Raw genomic sequence first — 12318 nt, forward strand, 5'->3', positions numbered from 1 at the left:
GGGGAAGTGGCAGCAGGGGATGGAAGGCAGGAAAGGGGGGGGGGGGTTGCTTCCTAGCAGCCAGGGTGAAAAGGGAAATAGCTAGCTGACAAGGTCTTCTCATCAGAAAGGAAGGCATTTTGGGGCACTAAGTCCTGAAAGGGAAGGCCCATGCGCCCAAGGAACCTGATGGACACCCCATCCTTACAGAGTTAGAGGCATAGTCCAGTCCTGGCCCTCTATGGGCCCCTGAGCCAGAGCAGGCTGTATGAGCGCAGGCGAGCTGGCTCACCTCTTAAGAGTCTCTTAGATTGACACCCTCCCCCCCATCACAGACACCACCAGATGGAGATGCCATCCGATGGAGTAATCCCTTTGTCATGAGGCCACCGTGAGGGTTAGATGAGCAGTGTGTCAAGTGCTCAGCACACAGAAAGGTCTCACCGAATCCCAGCCAGCCTTGCTTTTGTTCGCTCTACTGTTATGGATTTGGCCCTCACCCAGGGACTTTTGTGAGCTTGTTTCTTCCTCTGTAGAACGGGGACAATACATCCAGCTTCCAGAGTTTGGGTGAGGTTTAGGAACGACGTGGCCTGGCGCCTGGCCAGTACCGTGTTGGCTCTAGGAGCGGGGTCTGCAGCTATAGCAGGGTAGGCAGGTGGTCGCGGGGCTGGGCAGCATGCGCCTCCCTCGACTGACACTCCCCCGCAGGCCTCAGGAGGCAGGAGCATGTCCGTTCTACAGAGCAGGAGCCCAGACCTTCCTCCCTTCCTCCCTTCCTCCCTTCCTCCCTTCCTCCCTTCCTCCCTTCCTCCCTTCCTCCCTTCCTCCCTTCCTTCCTTCCTCCCTTCCTTCCTTCCTCCCTTCCTTCCTTCCTTCCTTCCTTCCTTCCTTTCCATCCAGAAAGAAGGTGGCTGGAAGCAGCCCAGGGGCCCCAGGGGATGGCCCAGCCGTGGTCTCCCTGGGGAGGGAAGGAGGCAGGAGGGGACATCTGCTGCCCTAGGAGCCCTGTTTGGTGGGCTGTGGGCACGCGGGGGCTGGCCAGGCCCGTGGAGCTGCCCGGCTGCCCCCCTAAGGGTCTCCCGCGTGTGGCTCAGGCACAAGAGCAAGAAGAAAGCATTCACCAAGGCCTGCAAGAGGTGGCGGGACGCCGAGGGCAGGAAGCAGCTGCAGAAGGACTTCGCCGCCATGAAGAAGTACTGCAAGGTCATCCGTGTCATTGTCCACACCCAGGTCAGCCCTGCCGCCTTGTGCACACCCGGTGGGCCCACCCTCCCCCGCGCCAGCTTCCAGGAGTCCTGGCAAATGTCAGCCTAAAAATACACGAGCCCAGGGCACAGGTCCAAAGGGTTGGGTGACTGGCTGTGCTGTGCCCGCAGCCCCGGGGATGGGATGCTGGCATCAGGCTGCTCTGCGGGCTCTGGGGCATCCGCCGAGCCGAGTGGTCAGCCGAGGCCCTGACATGCCCCCAAAGGCCCGGATCTCCTGCCGAATGTCCAGCGTGGAGGGCCAGCCACCTCCCTTCGGGCCCTGACACGAGCGTGTATGTGAGTCCACATCCAGACACGGGGTCTGGCTTGATGTGGGCTGACAGGTTACTAGCATCTTCCAGCTTCTTCGGCGTCTTGTCCTTAGGGGAGGCTTGTGTAGGCCTGGAGCAGCGCCCCCTATCCCCTTGCCTCAGTTACTGCCGCACCTGCTCCTCCTGGTTACGTGGGTCTTTGGTTATGTCCATTTCCCTTTACAGACGAGCTCCGTGGGGGCGGGGGCCACGGCCGCCTGCACAGTGCTGTGCCTCCCAGCACCCACCGAGAGCCTTGTATGCAGTAGGTGCTCCATACGTGCTTGTGGAGCACTAGGCTGTGACCTGTGTCCCTGCTTCTACCTGTGTGTCCCCGCAGCCCGTGCCTCACGCAGCAGCAGCCAGAGGTGTCTAAAAATATGAACCAGATTGTGTCACAGCCTGCACTTAGAACAAAGCCCGAGCTTCTCCCTACGAGACTTGCCCAGGCAGGGCCCAGCTCACCTCTGACTTCATCCTGCACCACGTTCCTCCTTGCTCACCACGGTCTAGTCACCCTGCTCTCCTTTCCAGCCCACCAACTCCCCAGGATCGTACCTGCCACAGGGCCTTTGCACAGATGGCTCCCCGTTCCCAAAACTTTCAGATCTTCACTCAGTAGCTCCTTCTTGTTATTGGTGTCCCCTCAGAGGGGTCCTGCCTGGCTGCCTTACGTGCAGTAACTGTCCCTGCTGCCCCCCATATTCCATCAGAACATTCAGCCCTCCCTAGTGCCCAGCACAGAATACAGCATATCAACACACCAGAGCAGTAGAACATGTGTTGAATGCATGTGCGCACGAAAGCCTGCTGGGGGTCACCAGGCAGTCGTGCCAGGTCTGCAAACGGGGGGTGCGGCCCTCTGGATCCTGCAGATGAAGCTGCTGCCTTTCCGGCAGAAGAAGGCCCACATCATGGAGATCCAGCTGAATGGCGGCACAGTGGCTGAGAAGGTGGCCTGGGCCCAGGCCCGGCTGGAGAAGCAGGTGCCGGTGCACAGTGTGTTCAGCCAGAACGAGGTCATTGATGTCATTGCTGTTACCAAGGGCCGGGGTGTCAAAGGTAGGGCCAGGTGGGGACAGGGTGCTGGGAAGGCTGGCTGGAGGGGTGGCGGCCAGACTGGCCTCTAAGCCGCTAGCCCGCCCCCACCCCCTGCAGGGGTCACGAGCCGCTGGCATACCAAGAAGCTGCCGCGGAAGACCCACAAAGGGCTGCGCAAGGTGGCCTGCATTGGCGCCTGGCACCCTGCCCGCGTGGGCTGCTCCATTGCTCGGGCCGGGCAGAAGGGTTACCACCACCGCACGGAGCTGAACAAGAAGGTGCGTCCACAGTCCTGGGGGTAGAGGGACACTCATGACCAGACCCCAGAGGGTAGGGTGCCTGACCCAGACGGTGCCTGGCCCCCCAAAGGCTCTGAAATGCCCCTGCCAGTGCCTGGGTAGGAGCACACATGCTGATGGGCATAGACCGCCACCTGCTGGCTGCAATGTGCCCTGTTCTCCCCGCAGATCTACCGCATCGGCCGCGGGGTGCATATGGAGGATGGGAAGGTGGTCAAGAACAATGCGTCCACCAGCTACGACATGACCGACAAGTCCATCACGCCACTGGTGAGGGGTCTGGCGTGCGTGTGTGGGGCGGGTGTGGGGTACCGCCCTGCCCCAAGGGCTCAGGCACCAGGGAGCAGCCGCCTGGGTGGGGCAAACCCCTGCTGTCCCTGCATCACCTGAGCCCTCTCCGCACACAGCTTACACTCCAATTGCTGTCATGGGGTGTGGAGCACGGCAGTTCCAGCCGTGGCCTTGGACTCGAGCCACCTGGCTTCAAGTCCCGGCTGCACTCTGCAGCGGCTGCAAGGCCTGAACAAGTGATTCCGCTTCTCCGAGCCTCAGTGTCTCCCTCAGATGCAGTGTTCGATGAGATAAGGACTTGGAATGTGGCTCAGGTGCTGCCTAGGCCAAGGGCTGGCTCCAGCTCATGCGTGGGGAGCTCTCGCGGGCCTTGCGGCTACCTCTAACCCTGCAGCCCCTTTCTGAGCCTGCGCCCTGACCCACCTCCCCGCAGGGAGGCTTCCCCCACTACGGGGAAGTCAACAACGACTTCGTTATGCTGAAGGGTTGCATCGCGGGCACCAAGAAGCGGGTCATCACGCTGAGGAAGGTCAGCGCCTCTGTGGTGGGAGGGTCGGGGGACTGGCCTGCCCTGTCCTCCACCGCACTCGGAGGAGGGTGGGAACGAGACCAGCAAAAAGGGAGGGGTTCTGGCGGGAGCTGAGCGAGACCTGCCGGGTGGCCTGGGGTGGCGGGAGCCGGTGGGCCAGGACCCCGCATCTCACTCTCTTCTCCCAGTCCCTCCTGGTGCACCACAGCCGCCAGGGCCTGGAGAACATTGAACTCAAGTTCATTGACACCACTTCCAAGTTTGGCCATGGCCGCTTCCAGACAGCCCAAGAGAAGAGGGTGTTCATGGTGAGCCCACCCACCCGTTGTCCCTAGGGCCCAGACCCCACACCCCTCTCGCGCCAGAGTTGGGGAGCTGGAGCAGGTGAGGGTGGCTGGGCGCCCCCTGCATTCATCCGCAGGAGGTGATTCATCCCAGGCAGTGGCTCGCGCGGGAAAGCAGAGCAGCGGCTGGCCAGGGGCAGGTGTCCCGGCTAGACCGCTCCTGTCCCCTCAACCCCCAACCAGGGTCCCCAGAAGAAGCATCTTGAGAAGGAAAAGTCCGAGACCTCGAGAGACCTGTAGGCGGCTTGGGATGGAGGGATCCTGAAGGAAGCGCGGCGCGACCCCCGCCTGCCCCCTCTGTCTAATAAAGTGCGAGGCGACTCTTCCCACGGTGTCTCAGAGTCGGGAGCGCGGAAAGGGAGGGGGCGGCGAGTGGCCCGGGCAGGACCCCGGCGGCGAGGCGCTGTTCCAAGCCAGCGCAGCTCAGCGGCGCCCCCTGGCGCTCGGGCGGGGCTGCAGAGGGCGGGCGTCCGGGACGCCGCACCGGACGGTTCCTAGGAGTAGTCCGGGGGCGGGACCTGTGAGGAAACCGCGGAGGGCAGGTCCTCGTCCCAGGAGAGATTGGTCCGCGGGAGGGGCGGGACCTCAATGACGGATCGTGATTGGCCCTCTGCAGGGGGCGGGGCCGCAGTCCGGATCCGGGCAGTGATTGGACTCGGGAGGAGGGGCGGGGCCCGGGCGCAGGCCAGGCGGCGGTCGGCCAGTGGCCTGGGATCTGTCGGAGGAAGCGGTCGGCCCGCGGCCCCGCAGGCGCCATGTCATTCTGCAGCTTCTTCGGGGGCGAGGTTTTCCAGAACCACTTTGAGCCAGGTCTGTTCTGTGAAGGGGGCGTCGCTGCTCTCGGGCGGCGATGGAGCCCTGGAGCCCCAGGAAGGGTGGGCTCCACCAGGGGCGAGTGTGATCGCGCGGGGAGCAGCGCCTGTGTGTAAAGGGGAGCACGGAGTCGGGGGGCTGGGGAGCCTGGAAAGCAGGGGTTCCTGAGGGGAAAGGGGACATTAGAGTGAGGGGGTCGCTGACCTCGAGGGGTGTGTGAGCACAGCTGTTTTCGGGAGGAATCCGTGGGGTCCGGGTACAGGGAAGGGGTGACGCCGGTGGGGGGGGGGGATCCAGATTAGGATTTGGACTTCAGAGGGATGCGACGGAGGATCTTGTCCTGGGCATCCTCCTGGTGACACCCCTGCCTTTTCCCCTTCCCAGTTCCTGGGACCCTCAGGGTAAGCTGGCAAGCACAGAGCGTTACCTTTCCGACCCAATGTGTCGGCCCGGGTGCCTCCCCAGTCTGTCCAGGGCCCTGGGGTTGGGTAACCAGGAGAGCCGCTGGGCAACCAAGTGCCGGTGAAATTTGACCACACAGCTGGAGTGGGGGAGGTAGTGGTTTGGGACATGGACAACCGTCAGCCCAGGCCGCAGGCTCTGAGAGGCCCTGGTGTGCGTTCTTCTGGGCTGTGCTGCCTAGTAATGGACTAATTTGGTAAAACCGCCCCACAGGCAAGACTAGGGCAGCACACTTCCTGGGTGTCAGCCCTCCAGGGGGCTGAGCTGTGACACTGGGCATCTATGGATGTCAGCTGCGACACAGGACTCTCTGGGCAAAGCCCCCTGAGGCTCTCTGGCCACGGGACCCCACTGGTCCTTAGGGGGCCCCGCCAGGCAGGAAGCTCCACTTCCGCAGCTCCTCAGCATCCCCCTTGGCCTCCTTCTCCAGCTGTTGACAAAGGCCGCGTAGCTCGTGGACTCTGGGGGAGGCTGTTCTCAGGCTGGGCAGTGGGTGTGGGGTACCCCTTTGGGGGGCCCCAAGCAATTGCCTGTTCCACAAGTCAGTTTTGCAACCTTCCCCCCGCCCTCAAAGTGATCTTTTGGGGATGAGTTAAAACCTGTTCTCTTCCTGGGCCCCCTGTCTGGCCTGGAGACCTTTCTGTTGGGACCGTTCTCTTCCCTCACAGAGAGCAGACCAGCGGTTGGGTGTCCAGCTCAAGGCCTCCCTGGGCATCAGGAATGGCCGCTTGGGAAGGGAGGCAGGCCGGGGCCTGCTGGGGTCAGAGTGCTGTGTTCTCATCGCACACCTGGGCTCCTTCCTGACTGCGCACCCTGGAGCCGAGTGTTTTCCATCACTCAGCCACCTCATGTCTCAAATGGAAAGGTTCTCTTAAAAAACAAAACTGCAAAAGGGGCTCCTTGCTGGCTCAGTTGGTGGAGCATGTGACTACTTATCTCAGGGTCGGGAGTTCAAGCCCCATGTTGGGCATGGAGCCTACCTGAAAACAACCAACCACACAACTAAGCTAAACTGGAAAGGTCTGCATCACAGGACTGTGGATAAGATTCAGTGAGATAAGTGTGAAAAGTGGCTCTTAGCACATGCTGAAAACCACTGAATGTGAGCTCAGGGGTGTGTTCCTGGGAGTGGCAGGTGGGGGCGCGGGGAGGCTGTGCAGCCCACCCTCCAGACGGCGGTTCTCCTAGACCCAAAGATTTGGGAGCTCACCCCAGAGAGGATCGAGCCAACATGCCTGCCTTTGTCTTTCCTTCTGCCCCCAGGGGTCTATGTGTGTGCCAAATGCGGCTACGAGCTCTTCTCCAGCCTCTCGAAGTACGCACACTCGTCCCCGTGGCCGGCCTTCACTGAGACCATTCATGCTGATAGCGTGGCCAAGCGTCCTGAGCACAATTTGCCTAAAGCCTTAAAGGTGGGTGGCAGCAGCCGCAGGGGGTGGGGTGGGGCATTGGCCAGGGAGAGCCTGAGGGCGGCTGCTCCTTCTCTGTCCCCCCCAGCCCTCGGGACTTAGAGTCTGTCTATTTTGGAAGCACCTGGGGTCCTGGGGTCCTGATGGAGACGGGGAGACGGGCCTGCTTTCCCGTGTGGGCTCCCTCCGACCTCTCCTGCCCGCAGTTACTTTGGGAAGTGGGTGGGGGAAGACACCATCTCTGCTGGTGGCGGGGGCAGGGGCATCTCTGAGGCTGTTCTGTGGTCTTTCCAGGTGTCCTGTGGCAAGTGTGGCAACGGGCTGGGACATGAGTTCTTGAACGATGGCCCCAAGCCGGGGCAGTCCCGCTTCTGAATATTTAGCAGCTCGCTGAAGTTCATCCCGAAAGGTGAGCTGGACACGGGCCTGTCAGATATTTCAGAGGCCCGGGCGTGGGGAACATACCCTTCTCCTCCACTCAGTGACGAAGCACGGGGGCACCAAAGTGCAGTGCCCAGGAGCTGCCCGGGGCCACCCCAAAAGGTGGCTGCAGGGCAAGGATAAGGGGCAGGTGTCCCGGCTGATCACGGGGCGCCCCAACAGGGGCATTAGAGGGTAGATGTGGCCAAGGGCTCTCTGTGGGGGGCCTGGACCTTCCCAGAGATTAGACGAGGAGGCAGGGCCAGGCAGACGCTGAGGGCTGGGCTGTGTGGCCACGGGCTTGCTCCTCGGCCTCTCTGAGCTGGCCTGCTGCTCTGCATAGTGGGTGTGATCGCAGAGCCTCCCTCACAGGCTGTTTGAGGACAGCCGCGATGACGTGATGGGCTCGCGCCTGGCACCCCGTGAGAGCTCTTGCGGGGTGCCTGTTGGCCATTCTTTTTTCTTTTTCTTTTTTTTAATGTTTTATTTATTTCTGAGAGAGAGAGACCATGTGAGCAGGGGAGGGTCAGAGAGAGAGGGAGGCACAGAATCGGAAGCAGGCTCTAGGCTCTGAGCTAGCTGTCAGCACAGAGCCCGACGCGGGGCTTGAACCCATGAACTGTGAGATCATGACCTGAGCTGAAGTCGGCCGCTTAACCGACTGAGCCACCCAGGCGCCCCGGCAGTATTTTTTTTTAATGTTTACTTATTTTTGAGAGAAAGACATGCACACACAGAGTATGAGTGGGGGAGGGGCAGAGAGAGGGAGACACTGAATCTGAAGCAGCTCCAGGCTCTGAGCTGTCAGCACCAGAGCCCAACGTTGGGCTCGAACTCGCAAACTGTAAGATCATGACCCGACCTGAAGTTGGACACTTAACCGACTGAGCCGCCCCCGGGAGTATTCTTATTTGAGGTTTCTCCGCCCTCTGAAGGTAGAGTGTCCCTGCGAAACCTTGTGTGAGCCAGAACCTTTCGTGCGCGAAACCTTTCGTGGGCAGCGAGGAGTGCCTCCCCGTTCCCGGAAGTTCGCCTTGTGCCACTTCCTTGTTAGGAAAGGCCTTGTGAATCAGTACCTGTTTTCAGTAAGTGACAGAAGTCCAGAGGATTCTCGCTTATGATCAAAGCCATTACCTTACTCACGTAGATAACACACACATAATGTACGTGAAACGTAAAAGCAGAGTGGCCCAGCTCTTGGGGGCAGGGCTCCGGTGCCGGGGGTTTGCTTGGGCAGCTTTTATCTGGGTTTTATGTGAGCGCAGCGTTCCCTCTGGCCCTGTGCCCTCCTGCTCGCGCCGGTTCTCACACATCAGCACATGTGTCTGCACAGCGGCCCCCCCACCCCGCCCCTGGACTCCTGCCCACACTCGGTAGCTCAAATCCCAGCTCCCTACTTGCCGCCAGCAGGACCGTGGCCAGTCCGCAATCTCAGTTTGGTTCTCTGTAAAATGGGCTTGCTAACGGCACATGCTCGCTACCGGCCCTGGGGGAGTGAGGGTAAGTGAGAGGAGGGTCTGAAGGGCCGGTGACGGGAAGGTGTGGCGTTGTGGTTACTGAGCTTTGTGCTGTGGGGGAAGGAGAGACCGGGCTCTCCTGGAAATCTCAGGGAACAAAATGAGGCACACAGGCTCCCCCCAAGCCAGGCACCCAGCTCCTCCCAGCCGCCCTGTTCTGCAGGCTGGAGCGGGGGTGGCTCGCTCGGGGAATGGTGTCTGCAGCATAATTCAGCAGTGGTTTGTCTTTCTCTCCCTTCCCTCCTTTCTTTTAGGCAAAGGAACTTCTGCCTCTCAGGAGCCGTAGGCGGGCAGCACACACTTATACTAGCCGGACACTGCGCTGTAGCCACACCCCAGCCAGCCTACCTCGGAACTGGAACCCCAGACACTCAGACAGGGGAGGGGGCTAGCTGAAGCATCAGGAAGTCTCGGCTCTGCACAGGTTCTCCTGGGGAAAAGCACTGCTCTGCAGCCATAGCCCACACCCTGGTGCCCTCTGGGGCCCCCTGTGGGCTTACCTTGGCCTCTCGCTCGTATGGGAGTCTCAGGGAGGTGGGCTGTAAGCCTAGCTTGTCTCTGAATGACGGTACACCCCCACCTTCTCTTCTCCTCAGCCCGCTGCCCCCTCCCTGTCTGGACTCGCCCTTGGGGGACCCGATTCTGAGCCCGGCTCTGGCCCCCGCCAAAGCTCGCACCCATCTCCCCCAGGATGGGCTACGAGACAGAGTGCGGAGGGAGGCAGCCCTGGCCGGCTGCTCCGGCCCTGGTCACTACATGATTCACTCTGGCCAAAGCCTTCCAGGCAGCCGGAGTGGTGATGACCTGTGACCGCTGGAGCAGCAGACCAGGGGCCAGATTTCTGGTCTCTCAGTTCTCAGAGGAGAGATCCTGAGCCGGGTTTCACAACCGCACCTCACTTGGGCTTAGGAAAGAGGCTGTTGCTCCATCACCTTGGTTGTGCAAGGCCAGGGCCCGGAAGTTCACAGCCCACAGCCCACACCTTCCCCGGGAGCAGCGTGCCTTCTTGTACACACTCTGAAGCCTTCCCTGTCTGGAAAGGTGGGTGGTGCCCAAGCCACTCCCATCTTGATTCCTCTCCTGAGTACCCGGGGGGGTCAGTAAACAAACGGAATACAGGCTGGCTGTCTTTATTCACACCAGGGACACCAGGACACATCATTCCACTTGTTCCACAAATATTTATGGAGCAAGTGCCGCCTGCTGCTGCGGAGGCAGTGGTAAGACAGACAGACGGACAGGTGGACGGACGGGGCTCCCTCAGGGCCTTCCCGTGTGTTTGGGGAGATAGGAAGTTCATCAGATGATGATCAGGGCTGTGCATATGTACCCCAGAGTAAGGACGCTCAGTTGTGTGGAGGGCGATTGGGGGCTGGGCATTAGGGGGCGGGATCACAGTGAAAGGAAGTAAAGTTGAATCAGGCTGAGTGTTTCAATAGGGCCTCACTAAGCAGAGATTCTGGGTTTAACGGTGCTGCTCAGGGAATCAGAAGGCTATTGAACCATTTGGTGGCCTGGTTGGCTGAGACATAGACCAAGCATAGACCTGCCTCGCTCTAATGGAGGAAGGGATCCCAGAGCTTAGGGAGAAGGGAGTGTCAGATTTGATAGACCCGCTCAGCAGCCACGTCGGGGTCCAAGGACGACTTTCACCATGATTGTGAGGAATGTGTTTGCGAGGGAAGCCCCTGCAGCTTCTCTGGAGGCCGGGAATTACACGGAACACTGCCACTGGACTAAACGCAGCGGGGTCCCTGGATCCTGAGGCACAGGGCTCACGTGGCAGCACACGGTAGCCAGAGGCTAGGAGGGGACAGGCCCAAAATAGCAGAGTCAAAGCAGCCAGGACTGGCCGACACGCACAGAGCTCTGGCGTCCGCCAGCTGGTCATGGCGCCCCCAGAAGTGAAATAGACGGGACACCTACGGAATTCTTACCAAGAGGAATGAGCAGAAGAGTTCTAGGCCGAGTGAGCAAGAGTCTAACTTGAATGGTGAAAGCAGAATCCTGACGCCTCCGTCAGTTCCCCAGACTTGCGCCTGTTTACAGACCCACAGCTGCTCGACTGGACCAGAGGCTGGGGTCCCTTGAGGAAGGACCCTGCTGTATCACCAAGAGTTGATATTGTTACTCCGTCTCCCAGCCTTCCCCAAAGAGACCCACACCAGGGTGGCTGTACACCGGAGAAAAGGAAGTAATCAGGCGTTCTGGGGTGGTCACTACAGGATTCACTCTGGTCATGATTCACTCTGTCACTGGCTCTAGACGGACACCAACCCAGGGGACACAAATGCCGTCAGAGGAGGACATATGGAGGCTGGTGGTCCTAGACTTCCAGCTCAGGCCTGTCTCCCGATGGGCCCCGTAAGGCCCCCAACCCACCCTCTGGCTATCCCCTAGTCCCAAGTGTAATTGGAGGACGTACTCAGCAGCTGGGAGCATCCCCACATTGCGAGGATTGGAGCTGCAGGCGTGAGGGCAAAGGTGGCTGGCGAGGGATGAGGTTGGGATGGTGGCGGGGGAGGGCAGGAAGGAAGGCCAGTGACACTGCTGGTCTGCTCATTCCCTGGGAATGGGACTCCACCTCTTCCTTGATCCCCAGCCTCAGGCTAGGGGTCCCTGTTCTGTTGGGGAAGGGGGTCACTGGCCTGTGCAGGTGCTGCTGGCTCACTGTGTGACCTTGGGCAGAGCTTGGGCAGGGTGTGCCCTTCACCCTACGATTCCAGTCCTGGCTCTGCTGGCCTTCTCCCTGCATGGACCCCTCTGTGTCCCTAGTTGGGGCTCTCCCTGTCACCTGGAATCAGCAGCAGCACAGCCTGTGACCTGCACACTCTGGGACTAGCAGCCAGTCTTGGCCAAGGGCAAGCCCACTGCAGGTGAGCAGTGACTGAATGCTTAGTGTTTCTATATGCAACATCACCCTGAGTCTCTACCCTAACCCTGGTGGGCAGGGCGGGGACAGGGGGCTCAGGCGGAAGGCCTCAGGCTCTCTCTGTCCACACTCGTCCCTTTCCCCTCTTCTATGCCCCACACGAGGAACGGTGGCTGTGGGAAGGTGGTGACCACCTTTTGAGCACAGTCTGAAGGCAGCAAGCGTGTTGAAGGTGCCTGAAGCAGGGGAGGCAGCCAGCTGAGTGGTCAGTGGGAGTCTCCAGGCCCAGGGCTAGGATGGACCTTGGGCTTTGCTTACCTCTCCCAGCACCCCTGGCTCAGCATGTCCCTGAGTAAACTTGGCTCAAGAACAGGCTGGCCTCCTGCAAATTGGGCGGATGTGTCCAGGACATGCCCCTGGGGCTGCCCCTCCGGGGCCAGATCTCTGGCTGGGTAGGCTGGAGGACCTGCTGGTGTCTTGGGCTGGTGCTGGAGAGGCTGGAAGGGATGCTGTGAGAGCCAGTGCCTGACTGCCTGCCCTCCACGGGCCCCCGTCGGGTTCAGTGGGGGCAGGAAGGGCTGGAAGCAGGGTTCTCGGAGGGGTGGAGGGAGAAGGGTGGGTCTCCAAACCCCAAGGTCCCGTTTCATCGGGAGCCTGGAAATGGATGGCTCCGGGCAGGGCCTGTCCAGCAGGGGCAGGGGGTGGGGTGGGAGTGCGTTGTCTCATGCGTTGTCTCATGCGGAAACACAAATCTCCCCACCTCCTTCCTCTTGCTGGGTCA

General features: G+C 60.7%; 2 protein-coding genes across 2 annotated transcripts in view; both read left to right on the forward strand.

Annotated features, from left to right (window-relative positions):
* Positions 1-4370, forward strand: part of RPL3L (ribosomal protein L3 like) — an 8810-nt gene extending 4440 nt beyond the window's left edge. The window contains exons 7-13 of the mRNA XM_077762786.1: positions 1077-1212; positions 2416-2602; positions 2699-2859; positions 3049-3150; positions 3605-3700; positions 3889-4008; positions 4228-4370. Coding sequence (XP_077618912.1) covers positions 1077-1212; positions 2416-2602; positions 2699-2859; positions 3049-3150; positions 3605-3700; positions 3889-4008; positions 4228-4284 — 859 coding nt within the window. The 3' untranslated portion in view covers positions 4285-4370. The remainder of the gene's footprint in view (positions 1-1076; positions 1213-2415; positions 2603-2698; positions 2860-3048; positions 3151-3604; positions 3701-3888; positions 4009-4227) is intronic.
* A 365-nt stretch (positions 4371-4735) lies between these two features.
* Positions 4736-9783, forward strand: MSRB1 (methionine sulfoxide reductase B1). Its single transcript, XM_077762650.1, has 4 exons — positions 4736-4854; positions 6583-6731; positions 7023-7137; positions 8920-9783. The coding sequence occupies exons 1-4, from the start codon at positions 4800-4802 to the stop codon at positions 8949-8951; spliced, it is 351 nt and encodes a 116-aa protein (XP_077618776.1). The 5' UTR covers positions 4736-4799; the 3' UTR covers positions 8952-9783.
* Positions 9784-12318: the final 2535 nt, after the last annotated feature.

The sequence above is a fragment of the Crocuta crocuta genome, unplaced genomic scaffold (genome assembly GCF_008692635.1).
Source record: "Crocuta crocuta isolate KB4526 unplaced genomic scaffold, BGI_CrCroc_1.0 scaffold234, whole genome shotgun sequence".
NCBI lineage: Eukaryota > Metazoa > Chordata > Mammalia > Carnivora > Hyaenidae > Crocuta > Crocuta crocuta.